This window comes from Xyrauchen texanus, chromosome 12, assembly GCF_025860055.1.
Source record: "Xyrauchen texanus isolate HMW12.3.18 chromosome 12, RBS_HiC_50CHRs, whole genome shotgun sequence".
Lineage (NCBI taxonomy): Eukaryota > Metazoa > Chordata > Actinopteri > Cypriniformes > Catostomidae > Xyrauchen > Xyrauchen texanus.
The window spans coordinates 22,067,937-22,084,656 of NC_068287.1; the positions used below are offsets into that span (position 1 = coordinate 22,067,937).

Genomic DNA, 16,720 nt, shown 5'->3' on the forward strand with positions numbered 1-16,720 from the left:
AATCATTGGACGATGACGTTAACAGGGTGGGCTTTCGCAAGCACTTTGGATAATATGATTGGACAAAATGTATGTATGGGCGTGGCCGATGACGCGACTGTCCTCGGACAAGAGAAAGACGCCATTTTGTTTTTTAGCGGTGACGAGGAGAACCGGAAAATTGTAGCGAAACTGCACCAAAAGGTAAATAAAGCCGTAACGACACACATTGCGTTATTGTTCAGAGATATGTTAAATCGAGCCCGTTTCATTTGAACTTCGTACACAATTGGCCAACAGAGGAAGAGACCTCAGTTTTGAAATGGTCGTTTTTGTCCGAGAGGCTAGCGGGCTAACGGACTGATGTTTGCTTAGCTGATGTGTAAATGCAGAACCGGCTCGCGCCTGCTTATCCTATTAATCAGACCTTTTCAGAACTAATTTATAAGTGTTAACGTGTATTCTTGCCGTCTACGCAGGTGGTATTGTTACTAATGAGTGAGTGTATAAAAGACGTAGCAGTGTAGTATACAGTAGGGTGATCTTGTTACCTCGCCTGCGCCCTTAGCAGCAGATGAGGCTAGGACGCTTACTTCATAAACAGAACTGAAGCGTGTAGATTGATTGATTCATTGGCTATCACAAGATCGTTCTCGTTCATATCGTTTAGCAGAGTAGATTGGAATAAGCGTGGAAATACACAGAGTACTGTGGGTTATTTGATTCATTGTTAGGCCGTGTTTCTGAGCTGCAGTGGATGTTGGATTTATTTAGTTTAGACTTAATTTGAACCTTCCTGCCGCTTTGTCTAGCTTTCTCTTGTAGGTGTTTTTTTTGGCTTTTGTCTACACACAGTGTCACTGTTTTAGGAAGTTCACTAGAAATTATACGTGTATGTATATTAATGACGCAGTGTGAAGTGGTATGGTATTAGTATTATATATTGCGAAAGACTGTAAACGGATGACCACTGGATTGTATACGAACGGGTATCTTGACTCCGATTAAAATCTAATCTGAGGTAGGTGTTCACGATAAATGATTAATTTCAACCCCCTTCGGTTACTGTCCAGACTGAGACTTGCATTGGAAAACTAGATCAATGACGTGTACAAGCTATTCGTAGTGTAGCGTCATTTTACTACTGCTGTTTTCAGTTGTACGGTGTTTCGTAGGCAAGCCTAGCCCCTCGCAGTCAACCCTAAATATAAATGACACACACTGATTTCTGGTTTGTGAGCACTTCTTGCTTTAATTGGCCTTGTATCTGTCGCAACGTTGAAAATGTGGATGGGATCAAATGTTGTCATGTGATTTGTCTCTAAGCTCTGTTGTGCTCTCACTTCTTAGTTTTCCTCATAAATGGGTCATGGTAAAGATGAACCATTTTAGACTGGTGGCTTTTTTTTTCTTGCACTTTTGTTGTGCATTAGTCTATATTTTCATGTAGGTAAATGGTGAAGTATCCTCCTTTTTGATGCATGGACATGTTTCACGTCTCTTAAAACAGTCCACAGATAATGTATTGAGTTGTTTAAAAAGCTTTGCATTGTCAAGTACACAGTTGTTTTATGTTTTACTCTACACATTTCCACATTATTTAAACTGTTTTGATTGAGATTTTATAATGAAGATATGCCAAAAGTTAGGGCTGTCACAATTCTGAAATTCAGTCATCGATTTAGTGTCAAAAATGGACATTTATATGACAGTTAAATATTACATATTTGACTTGGACTATATAAATCAAATACAAAAATAGGGATAAATGATTTCCTTCTAAGGGTTTAAAAATTATGAATGCCATAAACAATAATGTTTTAAATATTAAACTATTTTTAAATACTTAAACTATGTCCCTTTAGTCAACTTTATTTTTGGTCAGTTTTTTATTTACACTGTTGTTTTTGGAACTCATATTTTTATATATATATATATATATATATATATATATATATATATATATATAAAATGCAGTAGTAAAATATTTCTGCCTTAATTTCTTCACTTTTTACATGTTATTTTAATGCACTTTGATTAAACCCACAAGCCCTTATTTTGCATGAAGCAAAACCTTTGAGATTTTGTTTCATCATTTTATCACTGACCCACGGAAATAGAATAAGCTGGCGAGTAAAGGGGTAGGGCAGATGTGCCTGTGCTTTTAAGGCATAGTTAAATTGCCAAAATAATGTTAAAAGGACAATGATTTCTCAGCGAAATTACCTGTTATAGCTCCTCAGTTGTTTGTGTTCAAAAAGTCAAGTGAGCCTATTTTTCCACTAACTTTTATATGAAGAAAAAGGTCTAAACAATACACTAATGTTTGGTTTCATTAAATGAACAGCTCTTGTTAATTTTATATTGTGTAAATTCTTTTTAACGTGTTTTAAATATAGTTGGAGTTTATAAAATTATTTTAAATGTAAAACTTATCTTGGCTATAAAATATAAATCACTAGTATCTGTAAATAAATAAAAGTACTTTAGTTTAACCACTGACGGACAGTGTATATAGCTTACTAATGATTACGTTTCTTGAATATGAACTATTATAATAATACCTGGCTAGGTAAATGTATAATCTATCAAAACTCTTCTTTGCTGCGGTTTGCTGCTGGATTAGCTGATATTATCTCTGCACTGCCATCTATCGTTTGGAGAACAGTGCAACTGAGGTGTGCGTCAAGTTTAAATGTTTGAAGCCACTGATAGATGCGTGCATAAGGCGTGCTGCGGTTCCAGGCGAAAGTATAAACAAGGATGAGTGATACACAAATAGAGATCGGCTGATATAGATTTTTAAAAAATGATACGATAACGATTATTTGTATGTATATGCAATAGCCGATATGCTAAACCCATTTTTTTTTTTTTGAAATGCTTTATTTTTTAATCGTTATTATATTACTGAGAAAATATTAAACGGAGATAAAATGTGCAAACATTTTATTTTACAATAATAAACACATACCATGTTTTTTTATATAATTACAACAACAATAATAATATGCAAAATAATTTGACAACATATGATCTCAAATGGAGAACATAAATGACAAAGGAGTCATTGCTTAAATGTAATCTCACATTTTAAACTAGACCTACAGTTTAAAGGTTTAGGTGTTGTTTAATAGGCTAAAGGCAAATAGTTAGCTGGAATAAGTATACATTCTCAGGAAAGTGAAAAACAATAAATACAACACTGCGATTACGGAGTCCATCCCAAATGGCATCAGAATTATTAATAATGTTTTGTCGATCGCGGCCTCTCGAAACACCTGCTGACAGAGATGACATTTTTTGTTTCCCAGTGAGCAGCAATTCTGCAGCTTATTTAGAAGCAAATGACATGCAAATCAAATCAATGCTCTCATTGTCACCTGACACACAGCTATTTTAAACACATTATTGTGACATGTATTTTGCCCCATGGATGTCTTTGCATTTACACAAAACTATTACTTGAACGTTGTCAAGGAGATAATACATTTTACACAGAACTGTAATCGCATAGATTATGATTCATAGCAAAGTTAAGTTTAATAGCAAATTTTAATATAATTTAGGAAATTTTAAACAAGTGGAAACTTGTTAGATATGGAAACAAGGTTTGTTCATGACTGAAGACCGCATGGATTTAGACCCATTTGCTAATTATTGAAATCCTTTTTAAATCAAGACTTTGTAGACAGGCAATTCCAGCATTACGGACATGACATTTGCAGGGAAAACTTCAAATTTAACATCACATATAAAGTAGTGCTTTCGAAGTTAACGGTAAATAATAATTCTCGCAAACGCCGCTAATGTCACATGCATTGTCTGTCGGGAAAACAGATGGTGGGAGACATTATGTTGATACCTGTGCCAAGCATTTTATCAATGTACATAGCAGTAGAACGAACATGCCCGCAAAGCACCGATAAATCCTGTCATAATACACTTACAACTACCATATATTGTACATAATTTTAGTTATGAGTTCATTTTCTGTTGTTCAACTCTGTTGGTGGGGTAGGTTTTGTGTGGATGACTGAAAAATACATCTGAATGTAGCATATTTTGTCCACTCATGTTTATTAAGATTAAGTTTATTTACTACAAAAATGTATGTGATTAATTGCTATTAAATATTTTAATCGTTTGACAGCCCTAATATAAAGTAGTCATGACCAGTATATAGAATCATTTGAATGAATAATCATAAAAACTTGCAGATAATGTCCAAACATCAGAAAATGTTAAGTCTAAACTAATTTTTTTCCACTTTAGATCAGGAAATAAACTTGCATTTTAGACGTGCCTACAATAGACATGAGTTTTTGGGAGACCACACACTTTGTAAATATTCAGTCATTTGAAAAGCATAATCAAGGAATAATAATAGCCACATAATTTAGGACAGTTGGCACTCCTATGAACATGTTATATTTAATTATTTTAATCGTTGTTTTCACATAAATGGGGAAAACTGTCATTAAGAACGTGACATCTCTTCGTGCAGTACAGTTGTGCAGTACAGTTGTGAAAGCAGCACTTACAAGATGAGAGGAAACTGTCCAAATTGCTGTCCAAAAACATGTAGACTTTGATCTCTGAGACATCTGTATATCCTTCAAGGCTGCATAATGGATTGTAATAACACTGAAATCATGATTTGGTCTTGCACGAATACTAAGCCTTGAAAGGCTGTGTATTAAAGGTTTGACACATTAATGAATTAATTGTTTTTGTGAAGTTTGATCCAAATGGTGTACACTCACATGAGATGAAGACTGTACTTATAATAGTTTTCAATAAAAAGGTGTTTTATTCTACATGGTGCGGTTCACCCCCTTCGATGTGTTTCACCATGTTGAAATCACATGACCTGTGGTGTTTCACTAAACGTTGAAGAAGAGAATCCTCGCACTCATTGGCTGCCGCCTGTGTAGATGATCTTGGTTATGCTTAGAACATTGTTTGGTGATGTGAAGAGCAAAAAGAATCAGAATGAGCTGTTTTGCCAAGTATAGTTACACACACACACACACACACACACACACACACACACACACACACACACACACACACACACACACACACACACACACACACACACACACACAAGAAATTTGTCATGGTGACAGAACACAATGGAACATACTTATTTATCATGCTTTAGCAGCGGAGACAACGGGAGATCCAGTAGCTGTGCTGCTTTAGTTTTTCGGATAATAACATGTATCTCTGGAAAATAATTTTTGGTTACATAAAGTGAAAATAAATAGTTCTTCAATCCCTCTTTTGCAATTATAAAATATGGCTGTTTGAAAATGTAGTTTTAGAAATGGTGCACCCTTCATATGAGGTCCATAAACCGTGCCATTTCCTAAAAAAATCCATTATTGCACTTTAATATATTAAAATAATGATCTAAATGAACAATTTAAAAGGGGGTGTGTGCCTTTGATTAAAACTTTATTTTTACATGGTATGGTTGACATTTTCATGGAATTGATTGTGGAAAACTGAATACACGGACGGAATCGGTGAATCCAGTCATAAAAATTGTATTACCTTTTAAATGTGAATTTGTAAATTGATGAAATTGTGACTGAAATATACTACTACTGTGTAGTCAAATGTAATAGTAAATGTAGTAATAAATAATCCTAATAATAATGATAACAATTACATTATATTTAAGCAATATCTCAAGAAAGAATGATGTTGTACTGAATAAGGTTTCCATCAATGCTTTCATTATTACTGTGGTGCTCTGCTGTTAATTAATGCCTATTTGTGCAACTCCAGTCAGGGAATTAAATACTTTATGAATTAAAACTACTTCCTCTTTATTTGGAACAAGACAATGTCAAAGTACATAAATAAATAAAAATCAACCTTTCCAAAATGCTAAATACAAAAGTATTTAGATTGCTTTTACAGTATTATGAGTGATTAGCCATTTGAGAAACAGATGTTGCACCTGTTTTAATAACAAGCTCCTCTTCATTTTCTTGATCTGTTTGGGAGTCATTTTGGGTGGGTTTTCTTGGGTCAGAAATGATTGAGAAGCATTAGTGATCCCGCTCTGAGCTCTGCTGTTTAGAAAGCACAAATTTAGAAAAGCCTTCTGGATTTGTGTGCACTTTGAGGCATCAGAGACGTACTGTGGCTACAGTCACGTGAGATATTCGCATGTCAGATGAGAAGAATATTTAGCACTTTTAAAGTGCCAAACCCGTGATGAAGGTCATAACATTTGCTTGGGCGGTCACAGAAAACTGTTCAATGCCAGAAAAACCCTGTCCATGTTTCTTCAGTTCTCTTAGTCTCACGTGAAGCCCTACCCACTGATAGATAAGCCCATGCTGCACACATAGATATTTACATATCACGATATACACTAGTGGTGCACCGATCAGAAAATTTGAGGCAGAGACCTATCTCCAATTTTTTCGGTCAAGATCAGCCAATACCAATTTTGTTATATTGTGTAGTTATATGTTTATGCCCCACCCAGTTAAATTAGTTTAACACTTTTCAAAAAGGTTCCATTTGTTAACATTACTGACTGTAGTGAACTTAATGTTAGTTAAAACATAAACATCTTTAAAATCAAAAGTTGTATCGGTTAACATTATTTAATGCACTAACTAACAATGAACAATTGTAATGTTATTAACTAATATAAAGTTACCTAAATTACATTGAAATTAATTGTGAATTTCCCCCAAAAAATGTTTAAACTGTTATGAAGTTCATTGTGACATACTGGTAAGCAGTAAAAACCACGAGAGCATCACACACAGCCGAGATACGTTCATAAATAAAAATATATCCATTACAAGTTCTAAAACTGGGAAATCAAGTGAGAAATCATTCATATCTGTGTTTTGTTTACTGTCTTTGGCGTTTTGCTGTAACACAAATCACTAAATTTAAAGCAAATGCATAAAGATGATGCAGTGCTGTTATGGTTAAAATATAATTGCTGTGATTAGTGGTACTGTGAGCAACATTAATCTGATTTAAATTGGGATCCTCACAGAATAGCACTTAGATGAGTGACTGATGAGATATTGAGAGCACCTGGAGAGCTGCATGTTTGAATGACACCATGAGTGAAGCTGAAAGTGCTCATGATCGCTCAAACAGTCTATGTCACTGCACACAATGTCTTATTGTCACGACTCGCGTTCCATCATGTATAATCAGATTTGTATATTCATGTTTATTTGTTGTTTAATTCGTTGGATGTGTGCTTTCTGCATGCTACCAAAATGATCGGCATTGTTTCTAGACACGATCGGCCAATCACCGACTTAAGACGAAGATCAGCCGATTTAGATCATTGGCCGATCGAACAATCGATGCACCCCAATATACACAATATAGCAAAATCTCTATCGAATGACACTTCATATTGTCGCCACAATATCATCAAACCTAAAAGACTGCATCTTGACTATGTAAAATCCAGCTGTAGCTCGATTAAACTGCTCATGTAAATGTACAGACTGTAAAATGAGTGTAGTTACTATTGTTCCATACGTTCCAGCTTTATTTTCACTTGACAGAGATTACTGTGCTGTTGTAATAACTACAACAGCCTCTTTAAGAAGAGCTTCTCAATTGACCTTTTCCACTAAATAATTAAACTTCTCTGGTTCTTGAAAATAATATAGTTGACTTAATTTGTGGCAGGTATATGCTATGGCTAATAAAAACCATCTTTATCCTTTCTCCATTGTATAATTTCACCACTCACTTTTCAAAATGTTGTGTACAATTTCTGTGACGGTTCATTATTGGGGAAATATCTCTTAAATCTCAGAGGTAGTCATTTTCATGTGGGCCCTGAGAGTGTTTTTTTTTTTTGTTTGTTTTGTTTTTTAATAGTTTGAGGTCTGTGAAGTAGTTATGTTGTGTTGAGGAATGTATGTTCCAACTCACAGCATTTGAAGCCCCACCCTCACTTGCTTTACTCCGAGGACACAGCTTTGACATCACAACATGGGTGTGTTCTCACACATTCTTGGCTGCTAACTTTGTGCCATAATTAGACATGCCGTAAACTGAGTACAGGTATTCTTGTTGAAATGAGTTCTCTGGTATTTAAACATAATCTTGTGCTTTTTCTTCAAATTGGCATTAAAGATGTGCAGTTATGACATGATGCTTCATTGTGTTTCGCAGTGTAAGCTCAGCTGTCATTCCCATTTGTCCTTGGGATCAGCTTGGTCTCCACTCTCCCTGGGAATAATCTACCACTTCTACCACTTCTTCCTGCAACATATCATTGTTTAAATGGATGATTTTAAAGAGTGTTTGGTCTTTGTCTAAAACGGCAGTTCATGTATTGAGTTACAGTTCGGATTAAAGGGTAACTCAGTCGATGTGCGCCAGTCTGTCAAGTTAGCCTTCCCTCTCTCTGTCTCTGATTAATTCAGAGGGCAGGTGTCTCCTCTTACAGGTTGGTCAGGTTTCTAGTTATCCTCCTGTACTGTTCTTTCTTCCAGTGGCATCCTGCATTCACCTCATTACTGAGCCTATTGTTTCTCTGTGCCTCTCCTTCCTTTGTCTTTTCTCTTCATATGGTGAATCAGCTTTGAGCTCTACTTGTTTCCTCACTAACAGATGTGGTTGAACTATAACCTATATTCATGACAAGCTTGGTTTCAGCAGTGAAGTTTAAATTGGGTGATTGTGTTCTGTCACTGTTTTTGATACCACACTGCAGAAACTAAAAATCTCTGTTTGAGTGGGAGACTCAAAGCTAGGGTGGTTGACTGACAACTCTTGACCTGCATTACCTTTAGTTTCTCATGAGCTCTTGTTTGACAATAAAAAAGTAGTTTTAAATAGACCTTTCTATAGTTTAACCAATAATGTCAGTTGAAATGTGACTCTAATAAGGAACATATTATACTGCGATGTAACTCCACCTACCCTCAATGTTCCTCTCCACAGATCTGACACAATGGGGAATATGTTTGCAGGCCTCTTCAAGAATCTCTTTGGGAAGAAAGAGATGAGAATCTTGATGGTGGGGTTGGATGCTGCTGGAAAGACTACCATCCTGTACAAACTGAAACTGGGAGAAATAGTCACCACCATCCCCACTATCGGTCTGTAGCACTGACATGCCCTGTTACATTCTTAATTTGCAGTCTTTCACAATCATCTTGCTTGCAGATTGTAATTTCTGTGCCACTATCAGCACCAAATCGAATTGCATTAGCTCTAGGGCTGGACAATTTGACGACGTATATCGTGGCAGTTGGCATCAATATAAAGTGTCAATCAATAGAGATGTTGCTATATCGTGTATATTGCGATATGTAAATATCCATGTGCACAGCATATTTTCAGTAGGCAGACAGGTTTTTCTGGCATAATCTCAATAAAAGGGCAAATTCAATGACAATTATTGAATTTGATGCTTCTCATCTGACATGCATATCTGTGTTTTACATGAGTGGCATGTGAGTACAGCAAGCTTTCCAATGTTTGTGCTTCAGAGCACAGAGCGGTATCATAGTGCTACTCAAAATCGCGGCGAAGACCACAAAACGTACATAACCCATTTGAGTTGTACTAAGTTAATTTGACCTTAAAGCACTTTGAAGGATGTCAAAAATCTCAAACGGCTAGACAGCCCGACATTCTAACCACCACTGATGAGGAAAACGGCAGCAACACTGACCTATGCCAAAAATAAAGATTTTTAAACTAATCAACATTACTCTTACTAAAATTCTGTTCCAATGATTTTAGATATTCGGAGGACCTTGTTTACATTCAGATGTTCATATACTCTATAGAGCTGACTTAATTAAAAGGTTTATTTTCTTTAGATATTTTTTCACTTATGCATTATTTTCTTTATTGCATTGCTTTTAGAAGATGTTGAGTTTCTTGAGGAAAGTTTATAATAATAATAATATTGGTCAACAACATATAAAACTGAATTTTGGCATAATGTGACATTTAGTGGTTGATTTAAAAGTATTTTTGTCAAGTTAAAGAGAAAATTACTAAAGTAGTTTTCAATTAAAAGTATTTAATTTACTGATTGGATTATCCCAAAATAGACAGCCATATTGTAATTTAATATATAAACAAATTTGTATTGATTTTTTAGAAAATATTTACTATCTCATGATAAAATTATTCAGGTTGTGATAAACGATTTTGGTCATATTGCCCACGCCTAATTGGCTCAATCACAGTGGCATGAGTTTAGGTAAAGCCTACCTGTTTTCCAAGGAATGGCTGATTGGAAGAGTGTTTGAAATTGCAGAAAGAAAAAAAAAAGATAAATTCTGTTTGGTGCAGCTAGATGATATGGCCTGTTCACACCAACCCCCGAATGTTCGACGCAAATGATCGTTGTGAACGAGCTTTCGAATAGGAAACATTTTGTCCTATGGCGCTATTCACACCGGGTCCTGCCGACAATCTGAAGGTTTTTTTATTGAGAGCAATCCATTTCTTTTCCTTTGGACTGCAAAGCTGACGAAGCAATGAGAAAATGCTTTTAGTCACACATCCCAGGCTGCTGCAGCAACAAATTCCAGTGTGTTGGTGGTGATACTTGGCAAACCAACATTAGACACCTAAAGAAGATCAACCAGGAACCAGGGTTGTGTCTAGAAGGTAACCCCCTGGTTTCCCAATGTTTTGCATGCGACGTTCACACACTGTGTTTATTATGTTTATTTCGAATCACACAGAAACCCTAAACCTAACCTTACTAACAGCGAATGAAACTCGTGAAACTTTGGCTACCGGGGGTTAACTTTCAGGCACAGCTAAGTACCTATGTTGAAGGTGGATGTGGAGCTGTTGCTGGTGGTGTGCTTTTTGAAGCTGAACACCTTTTGGTTAATTCTTAATAGGTTTAAAAAACAAAAAAACAAATGCACCTATTGTTCTGGAGTGTATTTGCTGTTCAAAATTTTTTCTCGATTTTGGTGTGAATGGGCCTTTTTATCTGCAGTTCGTGTCAAAAAATTCAGCTCAGATTTGGTGTGAATAGGCTCTTACTCTTAACTTTTAAGCTGTTGTTCTGTAACACTTATGTAGAGATGCACCTTTTTAAAAAAAATTTTTTTTAACTCTGACTCATTTATTTTCATGATGATATAGTATAGAAAAGTGAGCAACTTTTGCTGTAGTTTAACTCTTACATTTCCTTCAATCTTTTCAGAGTGCAGCATAACTGAAACATGTAGCATTATTTTTTTTACTCTTATTTGTTCTTTAATTCTGTGAGTGTGGCTGTTTTTCATCTGCCTCTCATTCCATCTCTCTGTGTTTCCAGCCTGTGTGTGTGGGTGTGTTTGTGTAAGTGCCCTCAGGCTTTAGTTTTATTAGAGTGGGGCCCCGGTATGAGCCACAACCAGTTCATGCCCTCTCACCTCTCATTCCATCTGACCTTCTCTCTTTGAGCAATTGTATCTCTTTGTGCAGGTTTTAATGTTGAGACAGTAGAGTACAAGAACATCAGTTTCACGGTGTGGGACGTTGGCGGTCAGGACAAGATCCGGCCACTCTGGAGGCACTATTTCCAGAATACACAAGGTCAGTGTCCACACATACACACAGTAGGGCTGAAGCCCATAGTATAATTCGGTTTTGACTCGAATGCTTTGCGTCTGCGTAAGGTTGAGCCTTTCACTTAATATTTTCTTAAAGTATTCTTAATTTGACTGTGTATGCATACAAGCGGTGCGTGCGTATACCCTACAACTGCTATAAGTTACTGGACTATTTCACTTCAGGAGTTTAGACCCATAAAGGTGTCGTTATATTACTTCAGACAGGAGTTATACAAATGTAGGCATATCCTGACCTCCTCACACACATGCTTTTGATGTTCACATCCACTTTTGTTGTTTCCACCTTCGTCTCCTGATGTTTAGCTGCAATTACCTCTTCATCTAGCACTTTTTCGTGACAGCAAAGGCTCCGTGAGTGTTTCCAAATTGTGGACCTACTTTTAAGTGCAAATAATTCCAGGCGCATACACATTCTGTATGTTCAGAGTGGGTAAAAAAAATCAGGCTGCACACGTTCAGAGATCGAGCACTCGGCTGATGATGAAATTTGCATTGCATGTCCTTTAAGCACACACCAAGCATTTGCGCCTGTCTGAAGTATACTTGGGGCATGAGTATATGAGCCAACTGCCTTAAATGATACCTCACATTGTGATGGTCACAATTCAATACATTGCAATGAATCCTAATGTCATAATTGGAGCGCAATTGTTTCTGCTTACAACAAATTCTGAAATAATTTTACTGTGTAACTTTAATGACTATGCTTACATGTACACTAGAATTTGGCTTATTGCTAGAAAGCGGTGTATAGCGGAAAGCAGCATTGTGGTTAGATTCACTGTTTAAACGGCATACTCTTTACTCCTGTATACATGTGCCTGGTCAGTAAGCAGCTTTCTCCACAGCAATGTAATTTTTCTGCAACACTTTTGTTAATCATAATCATGGTATCGGAGGAAGACTTCACTATTTAATTCTCTGTTGCTTTGCTTTATTTCCAGATATTCCAGAGTTGTTGCTCTGTTTGTTTCCTTAACTTTCTGTTGCAATCTGCAGCAGAATGGGGTTTCCCTTTCACATTAAACTCAGGATTCCCTCAATATATGAGCGCATATACTCACGTGAGGGACCGTTAATATTTTGCATTGGTGTGTGACGATGGGTATAGATTAAAGTGTATATGCTTTTCCCAATCTACTCCTAGAAATGTCAAATCCTTTCCGCTGTGTTGACTTGATGTTTGGCTCCATCCACACTTCTCAAAAACCCGAACACTGCTTCTGTGTTTACATAGCCACATTAAGCAGTGTTCTCTGGGAGAAACCTAGGTTTGTTAAACCGCTTTCTCTTTATCACTTAAATGGCGTAAGGAAATCGGCGTTCTCGTTTACATGATTAAGAGCACCGCTTTCTCAAAAACCCTGGAATAAACCGTTTTCTTAAATGCATGCAAACGTTGTCAATGAAATTATACATATAATGAAATAGTACCCCTAAAAACTTGTTTGCGTGAGAGTGAAACAGTGATAAATGCATGAGACCTTGTGTATCTATGAGGGTGTAAATATGCGTGATCAGTTTCAATCTCTTATGTAGCCTGTTTCACTTTTTGTCCAGTATAATGACTCAAAGAAGCAGTTTTGACAAACTTATTTAGAGTTCTAGGATATGATTATGAATGCAAACCATTTAAAAAGATTTATATAAGAATTAATGCAATTTTGAGAAATAATATTGCAAAATATTGATATAATTGTATCATTGATTGTATCATGATTGTACAGCTCTAATACACATTGTACCAGGCATTAACCATTTCAAAGTTTAATTGCCCTTATTCTCTCACTTTCACAGGCCTGATTTTTGTTGTGGACAGTAATGATAGGGAGCGAGTGAATGAGGCAAGGGAGGAGTTGACGAGGATGCTGGCAGAGGATGAGTTAAGAGATGCAGTGCTGCTTGTCTTTGCCAACAAACAGGTGAGAGAGAGCTGTACAAAATTCTGTTTGTAAGCACAAGCTGCATCACAGTAAATTTTTGGCTCTGTTTTTGAAAGCTCAATAACTGACTGCACCGCTCCTTCTGTCTGTGTCCCTAAAGGACCTGCCCAACGCAATGAACGCAGCAGAAATTACAGATAAGCTGGGCCTTCATTCCCTGCGTCACCGTAACTGGTACATCCAGGCCACCTGCGCCACGAGTGGAGATGGCCTGTATGAAGGGCTCGACTGGCTCTCCAACCAGCTGAAAAATGCTAAATGATCCATTCCACCCTCCCTCTTCTGTTAGCGCTTTGTGTGTAAGAGTGTGTGTAAAGGGTGACAGCACTGGTTTGAGTCTCACCCGGTTGCCCAGTTTATTCATTTCTTTCTTTTTTCCAGTCTTGTAAATGTCAGAGGCTCTGCCCAGTGCTGTCTAATATACACATGCAGTGACTGAGTGTGTGTGTGTGTGTGTGTGTGTGTGTGTGTACTGAGGGTGGGAGCAGCCTTCTGCACGTAAAGAATGAACCAGGATGTTAAATATTTGTTACCTAGTACACTTAAATGAGACCACAGTCCTGATTTTCATTTTCCCAATGTTGAAAGCAATCACGCATGATTAAAATGTTACAAGGTATGAGTTGCCATTCTTTGACCCCCACATTTGATAAAACTCATTGTAACCTGCATCAGGTTGGGAAAAAGAAGGAAAAAATCAGGCAATAAAGTGACATTTTCCATCCATTCTTCTTCATGTTTTTGAAAATCATGCTAAGGCTTTCAGGTATGTCACATGTAGCTTTGTGACCAGCTCACGTTTCCTACTGCATGTAAGCACAAGCCTGTGAGACCTTTAGTTTACAAGTTTGTATGTTAAACAGCTTGATGTTGTCTTAATATTGGCTGTTGGAAAAACCTTTGACCATGTGTATCTGCTCTCTTGAATCTCATAGAGCTTTGCAGTTACGTGATCAAACCCAGAAAAATGTATAAATGCTGTAGTATGATCATCAAATTGGATCCCACAGCCTTACATGTGTTGTAATTGCCATGTAAGTAGCAGGAGTTATGTGTATTTGGGATTGTAGAGGGAGTGAGCGCCCTCTGCAGGAGCAGTGAGGCCTTTTGAGCGCTGCTCCCACTCCAGTGGTTCTTTTAGCTCTTTCTTTATTTTTATTGTTGTGATTGATTATTTTTTGTTATTATGGTCTCTTTCAAGGTTTCCTGACTCCAGTTTACTGTGGTCTCTTGTGTCAGAAATACTGTCAGAATCTGAGCATTTAGGCAAGGCCACTAATGGCTTAATTGGATGCATGTATTGTTATTTTTTTTTTGCCTGATTAATGAATAACAACAAGCTGAACATCCAGGCACATCTGCAACTGATCTTAAAGTGCGACTGATAAGAAGTTGCCCTGGAAACAGAACAGAGCTTGAATCTAGGCATACCTGGATTTATCTATTGTTCTCTGTTGAGATATAAGAGAAATGCATATCAGAGCCTTGCAGACTCAGAACAGCTGCAGTTAAATCCAAACTCTATAGTAACTTGACAGGGAAATGCCCACTGTTCCATGTTTCATATTTCTATCTTTCTTCCTTCATCTGTTAATGGCTACTTTACCTGATGCACCGGTTCATTTTCAACACATCACTAATAGAAATAAGCACCAGCAGAGAGCGGCTGTGTTCACTTTAGAGCGTGTACACACATCTTCTCATTATCCAGAAAACTGACAAGCAAATTTTATTTTCCTTCATATTCCAAAGGTTACTGCAGTGTTGAATACAGCATTGCACATGCATGCTGTTAAGGCCATGTTCTGGATGACCCCAAAGGTCCTAACCCTGTACTAACCTCTCACAAAGGAATTGGTGATGTTTCACCTTGTCTCCAACTGGACAGCAACACCTCCCGCCCCGCTATTTCTGTCACCAAGTCAGCAAGTTTCATAACTCTAATAATGTTCTTTGGCTGTTTAGTTATGATTACTATACAGATCTACTGTAGTAGATAGAGATTTATTTGAAAAAGCATCATCTATGACAAGTAATTAAAGTGTATGAACTTAAGTATGAAAATGTATTTAGCTTGCAGGTTTCATTTAGCTATGTTCAGATGTGAAGCTTTGATGAAGAAAACAAAATTCTGTAAAATAAAACAAAAGCAAAGAACGTGTGCATATGTTTGTTTTCCTTTACTTCAAATGTTTTTTTTTTTGTTTGTTTTAGCCTTTTTTTAAACCCATCTTGTAACATCTGATAAATGCACTATATTAAAGAGATCTCTATTAAAATGGCATGCATTGTTACTTTATTGTTGGGTTTCACTTATCTTACCTGGTTTTGTTTACAATAGCAAGATCCAACTTTTCTATATTGTTCCAATTGGTGGAGCTGTAGATTGCCGGTGTTGTAATCTGCTTTATCTTGAGGCAGCGCTGTGGAACTGTTTAAAATTGGCCAGCAAACTGATTGGTGACAGGGTTTATGGTTTGTGGAAAGTTTTTTTTTTTTTAATCCACTTCAATCAAGAAGAAACAGCAAAGCAACCATTCACATAAAATTATGCCATAACTATTAGTGACCGTATTACCTATTTTCTTCCTCCTGCAAACACACAGTGCAGCATGACAGGCCACATCATCCATCCTAAAAGGAGAGAAGGGTCTGATTAATTGCAGGAAATCAAGTAAAATGAAGCTTAGATTATGCTTTTATGGAAGCGTCAACCGCACAGTCTGATACAGTTTCTGTAAAGTTTAACTACTGTACAGGTGTTCAACATCTGTGACTGTAGACAGTCCTCCACACCACCAGAGAGAGCCTTATGTTTTATTTATATCAAGGCAAAAGTGAATTGTTAAATCTCTCACATATTCCTTATTTGTTTAACTGTCATTTAACAGCCATACGATCTCCCACATTCTAGGAGGATGAGCTACAAGCAGACATTCAAAATCCAGGCTACAGTCCATATTGGAATTAGACCGAACATTCAAAGATACCTTCCTTTTCATTCAACACAATTCCTTCATAGGCATATCACTTGGTCCATGGTCCCACTGGAAATGTTTCACACATGACGCAGAATGGTTGACTCAAACAAGTTCTCCTCAAGGACTACTTCCACCTAGTGCTTCACACATATTTTTCTGTATGCAAACCAGTTTACAATTCCTCCTACTAAAAATAAAACGC

The 16,720-nt window shown here is 36.8% G+C and overlaps 1 protein-coding gene across 1 annotated transcript; it reads left to right on the forward strand.

Moving 5' to 3' along the window:
- The first annotated feature begins 86 nt into the window (after positions 1–86).
- LOC127652821 (ADP-ribosylation factor 1-like) lies at positions 87–15,816 on the forward strand. Its single transcript, XM_052139222.1, has 5 exons — positions 87–183; positions 8,941–9,098; positions 11,446–11,556; positions 13,392–13,516; positions 13,638–15,816. The coding sequence occupies exons 2-5, from the start codon at positions 8,951–8,953 to the stop codon at positions 13,797–13,799; spliced, it is 546 nt and encodes a 181-aa protein (XP_051995182.1). The 5' UTR covers positions 87–183; positions 8,941–8,950; the 3' UTR covers positions 13,800–15,816.
- The last annotated feature ends 904 nt before the right edge of the window (positions 15,817–16,720 follow it).